The sequence below is a fragment of the Jaculus jaculus genome, chromosome 14, assembly GCF_020740685.1.
Source record: "Jaculus jaculus isolate mJacJac1 chromosome 14, mJacJac1.mat.Y.cur, whole genome shotgun sequence".
Classification (NCBI taxonomy): domain Eukaryota; kingdom Metazoa; phylum Chordata; class Mammalia; order Rodentia; family Dipodidae; genus Jaculus; species Jaculus jaculus.
Genome location: NC_059115.1, coordinates 50,913,184 through 50,930,468, shown reverse-complemented (window position 1 = coordinate 50,930,468; position 17,285 = coordinate 50,913,184). Strand labels below are relative to the sequence as shown.

General features: G+C 36.3%; 1 protein-coding gene across 1 annotated transcript in view; it reads left to right on the top strand.

The window, feature by feature from the left end:
* Nucleotides 1-17,285, top strand: part of Adamts19 (ADAM metallopeptidase with thrombospondin type 1 motif 19) — a 220,340-nt gene extending 203,055 nt beyond the window's left edge. Inside the window, exons 22-23 of the mRNA XM_045133955.1 lie at nt 13,180-13,357; nt 16,110-17,285. Of these exons, the coding sequence (XP_044989890.1) occupies nt 13,180-13,357; nt 16,110-16,261 (330 nt within the window). The 3' untranslated portion in view covers nt 16,262-17,285. The remainder of the gene's footprint in view (nt 1-13,179; nt 13,358-16,109) is intronic.

The window sequence follows — 17,285 nt, the reverse complement described above, 5'->3', positions numbered from 1 at the left end:
TGGCAGCATGAATCTCTGCATTCACTCATTGAAGTTGACCTAAGGATGTAACCCGGAATTAAAAGGGGGGGGAAACAACATAGTTCGCTGTGATTTTTTTTAAGACATACTTTTGCTTGCATTTTTGCTGTCTTTATTTGAACTTTTACAGTTTCCGGGTTGCATTCATAGAAGCCAGCAGACGAGAATGCAGTGGAGTATTGTTTCCTGTTACTGCTACGTAGAATATAAACCTGTTTAAAATTTTAAAGGACTTAGCTCTTCCATATAACATTAACAAGTGATTTACAGTGATTGAACCAAATTGATAATTCTTGACTTATTCTGAGATCTAGTTGAAACTCTAAAATACAGACTTATTCATTACTTTAAAATTTCAGGAAATGAGTAGCTTTTGCCACAAATCAAATTATGACATTTTTTTAATTATTTTGCTTTTATTTTATTTTTATTTATTTATTTGAGAGCAGCAGACAGAGAGGGAGAAAGAGAGAGAGAGAGAGAATGGGTGCGCCAGGGCCTCCAGCTACTGCAAACGAACTCCAGATGCGTGTGGCCCCTTGTGCATTTGGCTAACGTGGGTCCTGGGGAATCGAGCCTTGAACCGGAGTCCTTAGGCTTCACAGGCAAGCACGTAATTCGAAGCCATCTCTCCAGCCCAGATTATCACATTTTACCAGGAATTTGGACTAGAGATTATGAGAGTCTTTGAGATAATGTAATGCAGAACGCAGGGCTGCAAGCAGTCAGCATTGCAGGAAAGTAGTTGTACAGCCAGCTGAGCATATACTGTATAAATGCTACACATAGGGGACAGTGAGTCATTTTGAATTTATCCTGCCAAAGGAAACCACAACCATATTCACACTTTCAAATGAATAATAGAGGAGTTACATAAATGAAGGATCTAAGCACTAAGGCAATTTTTCCTGGAAGATATGTAAAATGTATGTCTAAGTGCAGGCTTCTGACTATAAACTAACATTTAAGTAGATGACAAGTCTACTTATTTTGAGGTCAACCTCACAGTGAAGATTTTCTTATATGTTTTATAACTATGGAAGACTTTCATACATCTGAATTATTTCTAGTAAAAATAATATTCTGAGGCCAAGAATATAGTTCAGTCAGTAAAGTACTTGCCTCACAAATAAGAAAACTGGATTGCCTACCCAGTGTGGTGGTATAGTCATGTGATTCCAGCACTGGGGAGGCAAAGACACATCGCATGTGCACATACATGAACACACATGTGCTCACATATTCACAGACGTATATTAAAAATAATTTCTCAGCCTGGTGTGGTGGCGCACACCTTTGATCCCAGCACTCGGGAGGCAGTGGTAGGAGGATCACCATGAGTTTGAGGCCACCCTGAGACTCCATAGTGAATCCAGGTCAACCTGAACTAGAGCGTGACCCTACGTCAGAAACAAAATAATAATAATAATAATAATAATAATAATAATAATAAGAAGAAGAAGAAGAAGAAGAAGAAGAAGAAGAAGAAGAAGAAGAAGAATTTTCTTGCCATACATATGACTTATTAAAATCTACTTGTTATATTGCCCTTCGACTATAGAGTATGAAAAGATAAACATTTGTATTCCTGAGAAATTAACACTGTATTAGGAGAGATGGCTTAGTAGGTAAGGCATTAGCCTGCAAAGTCAAGAGACCCGGGTTTTATTCCCTAGTGCTCATGTAAAGCCAGATGCCCAGGGTGGTTCATGCAACTGGAGTTCATTAGCAGTGGCTAGAGGTCCTGGTACACCCATTCTCTCTCTCTTTATCTGCCTCTTCATCTCTCTCTCTCTAAAATGACTAAATACAAATATTTTTTAAAGGTTCAAAAACAAAATGCACAAATTAACTAAATAAATTTATCAGTCCCTTAATTATGCTTTGTATAATCAAGAACTATAACTATATAAGGGTCACTATTTTAAATAATTATTAAAATGATTCAGATCTAAGTGCATGGTCAAAGAACAACCGTTTCACAAACTGTTCTTTACAGACTTATTTAAAATAAAGTTCAAGGCAGAAGATATAGCATGAGCACCTGCGTATGATCCCATAACCCATATTAGAAAGCCATAAGTGACCTCTGTCTTAAAAATAAGTGGCTAGCCAGGCATGGTGGCACACACCTTTAATCCCAGCATTTGGAAGGCAGAGGTAAGAGGATCACCGTGAGTTCGAGGCCACCCTAAGACACCATAGTGAATTCCAGGTGAGACCCTACCTCAAAAATTAAAGAAAAAGTGGCTAGCACCTGCGAGGAATGGCACCTGAGACTGTCTGGCTGTTCTCTGGTCTACACACACTCAAAGGTTTTGGGAAATGGGTCACTGGGTAAAGTGTTTTCTCTGTAAGCAAGAGGTCTGAATTCAGATCCCCAGGACCAAGTAAGATGCCACATGTGAAGGCACAAACTTGCCACTCCATCTCTGAGAAGGTGGAGACTGAGGGACCCCTGGAGCTCACTGGCTAGCTAGTCTAAGCATACACATACACGCATGCACACCACGTTCCCCCATATACACATTAACAGGTTCATGTTGATTGAATAAATGCCTGCCATTTTTCATCAGATAAGAAAATAAACTTTTTGCATTATACTTATTTAATGTATTAAATGGTCTATAGGATCTTTGTAGCTCAAATTATCTGACAGCTATAGTTTTACTTTTGCATGCATATGTGTGGTGTACATGCATATGTATATGCATATTTGTAAACAAGGGTGTGTGCATGTGAGTGTGGGTGTGCATGCATGTGTATGTGACAGACTATGGAAGCCAGAGGTTGACATCTGGTGTCTTCCTTAATCCATGTCCATCTTATTTTTTAGTATTTTATTTATTTATTTGTGTGAGAGAGAAAGAGTCAGATAGAGAATGGGCACACCAGGGTCATTAGCCACAGCAAATGAACTCCAGATGTCTGTGTCATCTTGTGCATCTGGCTTAGGTGGGTACTGGGGAATCTTACCTGGATCCTTAGGCTTCACAGATGAGCATCTTAACTGCTAAGCCATCTCTCCCGCCCTCCACCTGATTTTTTGAGACAGTGTCTCTCAATACACCTGAAACTCATCAATTTGGCTAGTCTAGCTGGCCAGCAAGTCCTAGGAAACCTCCTGTCTCAACCCAGTTTTTACATGAGTGATTGAGATGTTCATGAAAGGGCAGCAATGGTGGGCTATCATTATAAAATTCATGCGTACATAAGATGTGTGTTCATTAGTACTTTGTACTATAACATGTTTTTCTTGTCTTCCATTTTTGTACTGATCAATGTACAGATTCTAATTTTTGTTTTCCTTTCTTTTGCTGTAACAGGGATTGAACTCAGGGCCTTGTGCATACTAGGCAAGTCCTCTACCACTGAGCCATGTTCCAAAGCCATAATTGTTGTACTGTTTTAACAGTCCTTTCATAATATGTACAATTTGGTTAAATCTTTCCTAAGCAGTCTGTTTGTTCTTGCAGCATACAGTTCCCTGGTTTGATTCAACACATGAACATTTTGGTTAAAGTCACCAAAAGAATTATCACTTTAGAATCAAATGAAAAAGGAATGAAACACACAGGGAGAATCAGCCTCAAATTTCTGACCTGTGGGAATGGATTCTATTCCAAACAGCCATATGTTAAATAAGGCAGACAAGTTATTTTAAAAACACTGACCAAAATAAAAAGTGTATCTTAAGAAATCAACCCTGCTTTTGTTCTTTTGTATCTGTGTTTTACACTCACTCTACTAAAGAGTTAAAAGTTGCAGCTGCCAAGCATATACATAAATGAATAGGAATGCTGCACTAATAATTTCCAGTGGAAGCCATTATTCAGTTGTGCTATGAGATCCACACTCCTGTGAATGCTAATTCTTTCTTGTTAAACCACTTTGGAATATACCATTTGTTTCCAAAGACAGATTCCCTGAGTCAATGCCACTAACCTTGTTACAGATTGGCACCTATTGTTATGGATTATATCATGCCCTCTAAGATTATCTATGATATGAGTGGAAGCAAAAAAAAAAAAAATGAGCTCCTCCAGTGACAACTTTCTCTTAATTTAGGAATTCCCATTTCATATGAAAGCCAGCTGGAAATGAGTAAAACATTACAGAGCTTTCCTTAGCTTTTGGCCTGAAAAAATACACATTCTCTCCAAAAATATATATCCTTGGCATGGTCTAGAAGTAAAGAATCTAGAATAATCTCTGTTTTGACCAAGTATTAAAAGTGTTATTTTTTACTTCTAAATGCACTGAAGGTCATTTTTTTTTTATTTTTAAGGATTTTTTTTAAATGTAGCAATGTTAATTTAGCTTTTCTTAATCTAAAAGATAGTGTATAAATATTAGGGATACTTTTATTATTATTGAATTTTCAAACTTTCAGGTAAAATTTTTAAGATGATATTTTATAGGTTTTACATCTTGTGAAGTTTCACACCTGCTTTAGGATTGCTTTTAACATGACTCAGGTTAATAGTTCCATAAGCCCACTGAAAAACCAGTTGAATATAATCAAAATCTACAAGTTTACATACACCCAAATTCCCATGTGGTCCACAAATCTAAATTATCTAAATATTGAGGGTGAAGAATAACCAACTAGAGCAAAAATATTACCTATGTGACTGTTTCTAAGTCCAGAAATGAAACACTGACACTAACAACTAGCCAATAACTTTAAAGTTTGGCATTTCTTATAAAATTTCAATATCTTTATAGTCTGGGTGTGGAAGTCTTGTTTAACCCTCATGTTTATTGTCCCTCATTGGGTCAAATAATAACTTCCTTGACAAATGGCAAATATTTCTATAACAACAGTTGATTGATAGATTTTGTTATCACCTTAAAACAGTGTTAATTGCTTTAATTTAAATGCAATCCCATTCTACCACTATTTTTTTTTTATTTCTGTAGTACCCAATCAGACATGTTCATTCAATATGCTTTAATTCTAGGACAACTTTTTTTATACTTCTTCATTTCATATTCTGTTTAAGTAGGATTAAGAAATTTTATATGGAATAGTTATTCACCAAATCTTGCAAATTCAAGCATAGATTTTCATTCAAGTTAAATCTACAGATAATTGTTGACTTCTCAGTGGACAGCAAGACCATATGATGTTAGTACATGAATACATGTAGTGGATCTCAGAACTGAGGTATGTCAAGAGTAACACAAGAATCAGAGATCAGTAGAAGGATCTAGTTTTGAGACTACCCTGGAGTACATAGTGAGACTATTTATTGATAGAGAGAAATACATAATTTTTAACCGTGTGTGAGTTGAGTGATATTTCTGAATACCCCATTTACAAAGGATTCCAACATGAAATTAACTTACCTCGGAATACATAAGTCACTTTCTGAATAATGTTCCTTGGTGAATTTTATTGAACTATAATTGGCAGGCCACTCTGTGAGACATTATGGAAATTCCTGCATGATCATGAATTTTCAATGATACAAAGTTTTATGCCTTATAAAAATAGATTCATGTATAATAAGACCAAGCTTTGAAGAACTGGGTGAACTGTGGGTATCTATATTTTCCTCACTTAGGCACTGTGTACATTGTAGATGGCATTTATCAGTGCTTGTACAGCCCCTATTCTTTTAATTGAATGTATTTTGTTCAATCTCAAATTGTATTTGTTATCATTCACTTGCATATAGTATGAATATATAAAATAGAGTGGTATTCATAGAAAGTGCTGGAAAACATTTTTTAATGTGGATTATTGACACATTTAAATGTAACATGAAAAGAAACTTACATATGAAATGCTAAAAATTTAGCAAAAGAATCCATTCATATTTCCTAAGTAGTGCTGAATTCATCAAAAACTTACTTTAAAAAAGTTTAAAAAAAGAAACTCAAATTGAGCTGTCTTTTGCAAGTTCTCCCTCTACCCACTTATAGCTATGGGGCTTTGGGAAAGTTACTTAATTTCCCTGTGTTTAATTCTTCATTATGATACAGTGATATTAATAAAATCTTCCCTATTTGTCTATTGGAAAAAAACTTACTTAGTTTTTTTGAAAGGTGGCTCACATAATTTGCATTGCATTAATCAAAATCAAAGCAAAACTTTCTATTGATGCCATAAATAATACTGACAGGACTGAAATTTCCATGTTCAGTTTTCTTTATTGAGAATTTTAACACATGATCATACAATTTGATATTTCCCTCTATTTCCCTTTTTTGTCTCCCTCCTCCAACCTATTTCACTGAGCAACTCTGCTCTTCCCTTCTGTTTTCATGTCTTAATATTTTTGCCTTCTCCACCCTCTGTGTGAAAGTGGTAATGGGCTCACAATTGTTCAGGTCTATGGAAGTAACAACAGCCACCAAGAGGTCATGAATGCATCAGTCAGTTCATGTCCAGGGGACAGTGCCCCAAAATTACTCTTCCCCATTCTGTGGCTCTTACATTCTTTTGCCATTTCTTTTCTACAATGTTCTCTGAGCCTTGAAGAATAGGGCAGACACTTCAGTTAAGTATTTAGCTCTATATAACCTCCTATTTTCAGCTTTCATGGGTTTGACTCTCCTAGGTACCTAGTACCATCTCCATAGAGAAGCTTCTCTGGCTAACACTGAAAGCAGCACTCATATTCTTTCTGCCACCTCCTCCACAATGTTGCCTGAGACCTGGTGGGGTAGGAAACATATAAGTCCTCTTGACACCTTGATGAATCATGCATTGCTCTGGTATTTGCTACCATCTGCAAAAACAAGCTTCTCCAACAAAAAGTGAAAACAGCCCTAATCTATGGCTATAAAAACACCCAGTAAAAAGGAAATATGGTGGGTGCAATGTCTCCATTAAGCAAGCCAGATAAACAATAGTAGCTTCCCCTATGGCTTTCTAAGTTTTCCTCTCCATTGCCAGGCATGAATTTCCCCACCTTCCCTGGTGTGTGCTTCAAATCCAATTAGGGAGCAGTTGGTTACCCTTAACTGGCCTGCCACTACTGCATCTGTAGACATATCTTGCCTGGCTGGCTCATTATATAGCTTTTGGAAACCTCTGAGGCTTTTTGGCTAGCTTGTATGGTAGAATTGGTGAGTTCCAGGTTCAGTGAGAAACCATGTCTCATAAAGATAAGGCTGAAGCAATAGAGGAAATATGTAATGTAAACCTCTGCCCCCCCACACACACACATGACCACACATACATGCACAGCACACATTCTAGAAGAAAAAAAAATCAATGGAAAGTTATCTCATATACTGTGAATTTTTATTACCAGTTGTTAGCAAATTGAATTCCTAGCAATTTTTTCTTAAGTAAAATTCTAAAATACTGCTTAGCTTCAAATTTACTTGACATCTTCAATATATATGTGTGAATACCAAGATTTAAAATGTATTCACAAGCAACCTGGAGACAAAGGAAAGAGACTGGTTGAAATCAATCTAGAAACTGAAAAAAAATATTGACTTCACAAACCCCACTGTAAGCATTAATTCTTCCTATTAGATAATTTAGTATATTCTAGTCTGTGAATGTATGGTAAAATATCAGTACACATAGTGGAAATGATCCTTAATATATAAGTAAAACGTATGTGGTGTATATGGCAGAACAATCAAAGGGTTTGGAATCACAAGCCTTGTATTTGAGACTGACCTGGAGAACAATGTTTTATCACCTTCCCCAGCAATCTTTCCCCATTCTTCTCAGCTTTAAATTACTGACATCACAAGCTAATATCTGAAAAGATAACACTTGATTCCATTTTATTGCTCATCCTTCTTGACTCGAGAATACAAACTCCTTGACACTGGGTGTTTTAAAGACAATTTACATGCATGAACTTTACACCTTTAGATTCAGAGACTAGTAATTTATTATCCAAATCAGGGTGCTGTGAAAGAAGGCTCTAATAATAATCATTATCTATGTGTTAGGCAGTAAGCACAAGTGGACTATGAAGGACTGGGTGCATTCCAGGATGTTTCCAACATGTTTTTACCCAGATGCGTTAGTTATGTTCCTTAGAGGCTAATTAGTTTACAAACATAAAGCTTATTTTGTTCATTCTTATAACAAATATTTCACTGAAGGCTGACAGTTATGAATACATAGACATGCAGTTAAATAATTTCTGTTACTTTTATTTCATGCACAAATCTCGAAATAATGAGTGGGTAATCAGTGAATATTTTTAAACTCAATAAGTGAAGTAGCACTAAGAGATGTCATACTTTTGAGACATTGTCTGACACAACTTTTGTCATATTGCCATCCCATGGCACGGTGTATTGTTAATTCATGTACTGAGCCTTTCTGCAGTGTCACCCTTGAACACTGCACAGCAACCATATTACTTCAGAGAAACTTATCTGGAAGTCTCTTGTCCTTGGTAGTTTAGACCTAGCACCATTGCTGTGATTCCTTGCCCTTAAGGAAAAATAGAAATAAGCACAAATTGCCAGAGACAGTACTAAAATACATGTCTCCTAATTTCAAGACCAAAAATCATTTGGGCTTTTTAAAAACATTTGTCATTGAGAAAATAACCATTTTTTTCATTTTGTCTTCTGTAATATAACTAAGAGTAAGTTTGGAAGGCGTTTTTGGATTCCAGTTGTCTCATCACAAATATATTTGCCCATTTTACTTATGTATTCTAAAAATTTTGCTAAATTACATTTTATAGATAAAATAATTGCTAGCAGGAGTTTACTTTCACTTTCAAAGTATCCTAATAGAAACTAGATCTTTAAAGGTATTAAAGATTTAATTTAAACAAACTGGTTTTATTAATTTCAAAAAACATGATAATGCTTTTCTTAAATTCAGTATAGAGCTTCGATTAATTCCTGGATAGTATATTTACTTTCAGGCTATGCTCAAATATAAATAGAACTTGAATAAGGCTTGAAACTAGTATCCTTTATTAATTTCTAAATGTTTCATGAAAGGTCTCATTTAGCCATTATCATTTATCATTAGGGAATCTGTTATCATGGGTCTTTAATGAATTTTATTTCCTATTTGCCAATCCTTAAAAATAACATGTGTGCTGGAGAGATGGTTTAGTGGTTAAAGGCTGTTGCTTGCTTGCTAACCCTTAAAGCCCAACAGCACATATCCAGTTCCCCAGCACCCACATAAAGCCAGATGCACAATGCTGCATGCATCTGGAACTCATTTGCAGCTGCTGGGGAACCTGGCACATCCATTCTCTCTCTATCTCTCTTCTTTCTATCCCCTCTTGGCTTGAAAGTAAGTAAATTTTTAAGTAAAATGTTTGGCTTGAAAGATTGTTTGTGGTTAAGGCAGCCTTCTAAGCTTAAGGACCTAGGTTTAATTCCTCAGTACCCACTTAAGCCAGCTGTACAGGGTGGCAGTGGTTAGAGGCCCTGATGTCTTTCTCTCTCCCTCCCCCCCCTTCATTCTCCTTGCAAATAAATAAATTAAATATTTTTAAGTATAAAGATAACATGTTACTTCAATTTGTCCATCCCCTTTGCAACTAGCATTAAAAGATTACCTGAAACCATCAGGAAGGTCTGTGATGGATTCTTTCAAGTATAACTGATACTTCTTTATCTCCTCAGAATGAATTCATCTATTGTAAACATTCTCTTATTCTTTTGACTTTTTTACTATTGTAATTGCTTCAAAATTCTACAGAAATATTAAAACATACCAGAACATTATTTTATGCACATAATCTTAACCCATTATATGCCTTATTTATTTTCTATATTCTTAATACATTTTTAAGAAGTATGCCTTCTTTTACATAGCTACATATCCATTTTATAAGGTGATCTTAATGTAAAAATCTTATATTAGAACCCATATTACCCTATAGAGCACACATTACTCTGTAGAGCACACATTACCTTAGAGCACACCTACTCCATAGAAATCATATATTTGGTCAGTTGTTTCCAGTGTATAGAGCTTAATCAACTAAGTTCCTTTTTCAAATAAAAAAGTTCCAACTCCAAAATCCCACATGAGCTTACACTGGACTTAGAAATAGATAGATAGATAGATAGATAGATAGATAGATAGATAGATAGATAGATAGATAGACAGACAGACATATTTCATAACCATCTTACTACAAGATTTTAAAGTGTCACATTAGTATATTTGTATATTCTTTAACCATAAATATTGCAGAAATGTGTGGGGGTAGTTGGGAAAAGAATGGGTCCTTGCATAAGGAATTGGATTTAAGAACTTTTTAAGAGACAGCATTCTATCAAGTAGAATACTATGAACACAACTGCAAAGTAGAAGTAGAAATTACTTAGGTATAAACTTATAATAGAACAAATTGTTTAATGAGGAGTGGTAGAAAATGCAGTTGAAGAGGTTGATGTATGTCAACTTGGAAATATTGGGATATTGAGATTTTTCTTCTGCAGACCATGATGAGCTCAATAAATGAGGTTTTTGTTCACAGGAGAGTCATATAGCCAGTTAATGTGTAGAGTTCACTGTAGGGCAGAAACTAAAGGTAACTATTGTAGTAGTAGATTGTGCCCAAGTGTTTATGCGGGACAATCAGACAAATTGTAACAGGTAATAGATGGGACCTGGGTGGTTTGAAGGAAGAGCTGACACCAAGGACATGTATCATGTCAATGCCTTGGTAAGAAGAAAATATCAAAACTCGTATGTTTACATATTTGAAAGTTATTACCAGAAAGCACTTAGCACTTTCATCTATAATCATATATATGGAGATACTTCCTGTACCAAGGAGTGGTATTATTTGCTGCTAGACACCTGACTCTGTGGTTTTGGCCTTTGGAGCTGATTTTCAAGAGGAATGTGGAAGGATTTGAAACCTTGACCTAAGAGATGCCTTGAAATGCTGTAAGTACAGATTGATGGACTATTCTGGTCACTATTGGAAGACCTGAATGCAGTAAGAACTATGGACTGTGAGGTTTGGCTTATAAGGGTGAGAAAGAGCTTTTCTTGGACTGAGATAGAAGCACTTTGTGTGAGAGGCTTGCTGTTATGCCCCTGTCCTGAGAATTTGTGCAGGGTTGCATTGCATAGATATGAACTGGTATGAGCAGAGGAATATGGCACAGAAAAAATGAGATCCTTGGGCCAAAACGGCTGCCTGTTCAGCTGTAATTGTATGAGAGATTACAACCATTGAGACTGGGCCAGCTGACCTGCATTGGGACAGTAGGGAAAATACAGACTCTCTTGAAGGGGCCTGAATGCTGAAGAAGTGTCCTCTTCAAAGTCTGCTTTATTCCCCTCTGGATTAACAAATTGGCACTCTACCTGGTATTGTGGAGTATAAGAAATACAGGAAAGAGAAGGTCGTTGAATTTGCAACACAATCATGTGTTTTGGAAACGGCCATGGGTAGTATGAAGCAGATTTGCTGGATGCCTATATGAAGACCCATTGGGGCCATGAGGATGAACCATACATTGAAGCGGAGACCCAGTCGAGATGCCAGAACCACAAAATGGCTGCTAAGGAAAGCTGCCAGTCCCAGATGAAGCTTTCCAGGACTGTGAGTGGCCTAGCTGGAGGGGTGGAATTGGAACTCCAAAGACTTGCTATTGGTTAGAATTATGGGTCTTAGAGATTTGTTACTGAATAGAGTTGTTGGACTTGGAGTTAAAGAATGTGATGCTTTCCCTGTTTAAACCTTGTATTTGTTGACTATTTCTTTGCTGTGCCCATTGCCATATTTTGCAGTGTGAATGTTCATTCTGTGCCATTATGAATGTGGGGGGGTATTTTTTGCTATTATGGCTCAGTTAGAAGGCCTTGGATTATGGGGATGTTTGAACATCATTAGGATTGATGAAAATTATGGGGACTTTTAAAGTTGGACTGAATGCATTGCATTTTTCATCATGGATGGTTATCAGTTTATGAGGACCAGGGGCAGAATGTGGTGGTTTGATTCAGGTGTTCCCTATAAACTTACTTGTTTTGAATACTAGGTTCCCAGCTGATGGATATTTGGGAATTAATGCCTTCTGGAGGAGTGTATTGTTGGGGTGGGCTTATGGATATTATACCCAGTGTCCCCTTGCCAGTGTTTGGCACACTTCCCTGTTGCTATGGTCCACCTTATGTTGGCCAGGTGGTGATGTCCACCCTCTTCTCATGCCAGTATTTTACCCTGCCATCATAGAGCTTCTTCTTGAGTCTGTAAGCCAAAATAAACTTTTATTTTTCACAAGCTGCTCTTGGTCAGTTGATTTCTGCCAGCAATGCAAACCTGTAAACCTGACTGTAACACTTATTTAAATATTTCTGAAAGAATAAGTAAGCCTATTTCTTCAAGTATTTATTATATAAAAATAATATGACTTGTAGGCAATCATTTTAGAAGCACAATAATATACCTTCTACATATAATTTTTATATTTTAAAATAATTGTATTTTCTTACCCAAATTAGTCTTGTCTTATTTATGTTACAAGCTAAGTCTGCTGATATATATGGAGCCTGGAAGCTTCTTTAATGAAGACTGCCATGTGTGTCTTCTTATGAAGAAAGACAAACTATATTTGTCTGGTCTGCAAAAAGGACAAAATCCAGGTTATAAATTATTTTTATTAACATAATAATGGATGCTATCAATCTGTCAAGAACGTTGTTCCAACATCGCATTGGCTTTGAGAAGCCATCTCGAAATAAACATTTTAAAGCCAAAAGCAAACCAAAGAATGATTATATGTGAAAAACTTTTAACAATTTAGGTCCATAGCTGGGTATGGGCTAATTCTTGAACAATAATGACTAAATTAAAGAATAAATCATGAATGATTTGTTTCAAATGAGGTATTTGGTCTTTGAAACCATCTTCCCAAGCCTTACTAGTGTCATTCTCTATCTCCTTCCTTTCAAGTCATACTCTCCAACTTTCTGTGTCCTTCTTTTCTCTTCACTACTCAAAGTTCTGTCATGGGTCAGCCAAAAGATTTCCACAGCAGTGTGCCCAAGTTATGAATATTGGTGTTTCTGATTCATATTTTGCATAGGCTCTGAATATTTTCACTCATGCTTATTTTTAAGGTATCTAGCTAGCTAGCTAGATATCTAGCTATATATCCAAAACTGGTTGTTTACAGCCTAGAAAAGTAAAACAGCAAAATAATTCATAACAACCATTTCATTTCTTCTAGTGCTCAATTACCTGTGGCAAAGGGATGCAATCCCGTGTTATACAGTGCATGCACAAGATCACAGGAAGACATGGAAATGAATGCTTTTCTTCGGAAAAGCCTGTAGCATACCGGCCATGCCACCTCCAGCCCTGCAATGAGAAAATTAATGTGAATACAATAACATCACCCAGACTGGGTAAGCAGATCAAAATGTGTGTGGCTTTCAGAAGCATGGAAATATATTGCATATCACTTTCAAACTCGAGTCATGAAACTTATTAGTTTGGCTCTCATTTGGATCTTCTTAAATATGCCCTAGTCCAAATGGCAATGTGTGTTTAAAGATGTCAGAAAGATTGCTTTGATTCCTAAAAATCCCTAGTCAGAGGTCACTTCCTAAAGGATTTAACCCAACTGTACCTTCAGACCAGTCCCATGGCAGAAGTATCAACCACGTTACTATCCGTGCAAGAGAAAGTTGTAGCATAATCCATAGCTTCAACATGCTTATGATACCTTCCTTTTAATCTTGGATACAAATTATCTTCTGGAGAGACCTAGAGTAAAAAATAGATTTCAGTAAATGTGGGTGCATAAATCTATACCACTGAATAAAAGGTAATTTTTTTTCATCTTTGGGGCTATAGTAATAAGTTTAAAATTACTATCAATATTTTGATTTAATTCTATGTGATGAAATGGTTTCATCTTTATTCTCTGTTCTTGCCATTTAATCTAGTCTATTACCAAGCAGTGTTTTAAGTAGTTGCAGCCCCCTAATGAGTAATTTAGACTCAATGTTTGTAGTAATTAGTTGCTGTTAATACCACTTGAACCTGGCAGTCAGTGAACCAAATTATGTTTATGTTTCATTTTAACCTGTGCATTTAATTTTATGACAATCCATATCATGCAAAGTTATCATGTATACTTTTCTAAGCGTAAATAGTTATCGTATATTCTTTTCTAAGCATAAAAAGTTATAATATGTACTTTTCTAAGCATAAAGTACAATGAACCAGGAATGTTTAGTTCTCATGGAAATACAAATAAAAAATTTGGTGAGCCAACTACTTAATGTTTCTACAAAATAATCAGTCCCAGTAGAAGAAGACTGATTAAGACAGAAAGAAAAGCAACCCTCAAGGAGATGGACATATTAAATACACACTGAGTCATTGAGGTATCATTTGGCAGAAAACCACAGAATGACAGAAGGATTTCATGAAAGCTGTGCTTTCTCTGAGTTTTGTAAAGGAAAATAACGTGTTGAATTTGGATGGTGATGAAAAAACAAACTGCAGCAAAGTGGGGGTTCATCACAGGCGCTGGAGCACACCACGCCTGAGCATCTGCAGACACTGCCACACCCCCAGTGTTAAAACAAGACTCTCATCTCAAACACTGCTCTTGTAAACGTCAGTCACTTCTGAAAATCAGCTCGTATGTGAAAAACCCAAAACACATGCTTGTCAAATATTTTCCCATTTATGTATGCTGTGTAGGAAACCAGGAATGCAAAATAGGTGTAAGCATATGCTCTTTGACTATTTTATTGTAATTCATTTATGGGCATACTAATTAATTTTCATTACCATTTTGGTGGACATATTGAACCAAATAGACATAGTTGCTCACAGCTGTATTCCCAGCAATTGAGAGGGTTGAGACAGCATGATTGACATGAATTTGAATTTAACCTGAGTTACATTGTAAACTCCAGGTCTATTTGGGCTACAGAGTAGAAACTTGTCTCAAAATCAATCAATACATACATACAGATATAGATAGATAGATAGATAGATAGATAGATAGATAGATAGATAGATAGATAGATAGATAGATGATTGATAGATAGATAGATAGATAGATAGATAAAGGAGGGGAGAGGAGGAAAGAGAGGAGAGGAGAGGAGAGGAGAGAGGAGAGGAGAGGAGAGGAGAGGAGAGGAGAGGAGAGGAGAGGAGAGGAGAGGAGAGGAGAGGAGAGGAGAGGAGAGGAGAGGAGAGGAGAGACTTGTAAGGTTCTGGTTCACAAAAGAAGAATTAGACAAGAACTATTTCTTGGGTTCAGAATTTATTTAAGAGCAAGTGAAAACCTGGCAGGGTCTGAAATGAAAGGAAAGAGGCTTCAGAAAGACTAAGAGGAGAATGGTAGTTTTAAGGCTTCTAAGAGGAGAGGAAAAGACCGTCTTTGGCAAGGAATGATGTGAGCTGAGTACCTGTGACCCAAGCCCACCTGATCTAGTTATGTGGAACACATCTGCTAAACTCCTAGTGGGAAAAAAAAAAAGGCATAGGATGTCACATCTCCACGCAGTAACACAGGTGGTAGCTGGCAGGAGGTAGCATTGCTTAACATCTTCACCTTGGTGAAATGGAGCTTAACAGAGAATATGTCAGAGTCATAGGCCTGGGCACGTTAGGGGTATATCGATCACAACTGGGGAGAGGGAAACGAGAATCAGCTTGCCTAAAACATAATAATAATATTCTATTTTTTTCTCTTAATCATCTCTACTAAAATCCAAGAGAAACTTAAGTAAAAGACTTTACAATTGTAGTTTTGAGCCACGTCTATGGTGGCAGATACTTATGATCCCAGAACTGGGGATCATTAGTGTAAAGACAGCCTGAGGATTATATAAGAAGGCCTTGTTTATATAAATAATAGCTAGATAGGCGATGAACAGATGATAGATTTGTGAAACGGTTGTGTCACACATTGAACATGGGAAACCCATTTTTAGCATGCTTAAAAAAATTTTTGGAACATTACTCATTCACTTGTATCAAAGGGTGAGTCTGTCTATCATCTGTCCTTTAAGTTCCAGAAGGTATGAAACGAGTTAAAATGGGTCAAGTTAACTTCACTGAAATGATCAAATTTGTTCCTACAAATGTCATCCATGTTGATGCCGGTGGTGAATCAGTGATGCTCTGTTGCAGCTGCCCTGACGTTCAAGTGCCTGGGAGACCAGTGGCCGGTGTACTGCCGTGTGATACGGGAGAGGAACCTGTGTCAGGACATGCGGTGGTATCAGCGTTGCTGCGAGACTTGCCGGGACTTCTATGCCCAAAAGCTGCAGCAGAAGAGTTGACGTCAGGCAGGCTGGCTGATAGCTCACAATCTTCAACTGCATTATTTATAAACACACACTAGCATGTTTTTTTCAGACCAAATATTATCAGGTTACATATAATTTAATCAAAATAATTTATTTTTGCCTGCCAAGCTTCTAATGTAGTGTTTGGTTTGGTTATGCAAACATTTTGATTTACACTATAAAGCTTCATAAATAATTTTATGTGAATGAGTAAGTTGGATCTAGTGATCCAATAAGAAAAAGGAAAAGAAGACGATTAGAATTTTGTTGTTTTTGTTGTTTAGGGCTGTCTCTAAGGTGCTATTTTCTCTCCACCAATACCATTGAGTTAACCCGTATGCATACTACCTTATCATTATAGTTCAGCTATCTATGGAGGAAAAGGATGTGTGTGTGTTATTTTCTTGCATCCTGCTCCAGAAGTAGCCCATTTTCTGTGATCTGCAGGAGATGCACAGACATAACAAACCTCATAGTGTTGAACAGTTGAAGAGAATGTATTATGAATTTGATTCAGATTTAGAGACAACTATAGGAAAAATTCTACTGTAATTATAATTTTATGGTAATTTTAGTAACGAAAAAGAAAAGTCAAAACAGACTTTGATCATGTTCATGAACCATGTACTTGAATGAACACAAGTCCTGTAGCAATGAAACACTGTGATGATTTACACTGAATCACCATTGCACTGTTGACATAGTGTAGAGAAACTGTTATAGAAATGGTTAACATCCTACAAAAAAATGTGTTATTTTAGCATGTAATTAGATTTTGGCTTTTAAATATTTTGAATGAAGAAAACACTGATCTGTGTATTTTCCTTATAACTTTTTAGCAGATTTATGAGAGAATAGTAGTTAGACTAACAAATGCTAATGAGAAAATGTAATAAATATTTTGCATTCTTTGCCCTAGGAATAAGAAAACAAGCAAGAATCATATGATATTGTGGTAGTTTCATTGTGGTTTTCCTTTTAAAGATTAAAAGATTTATAATTCTGTGAAATGTTTAAA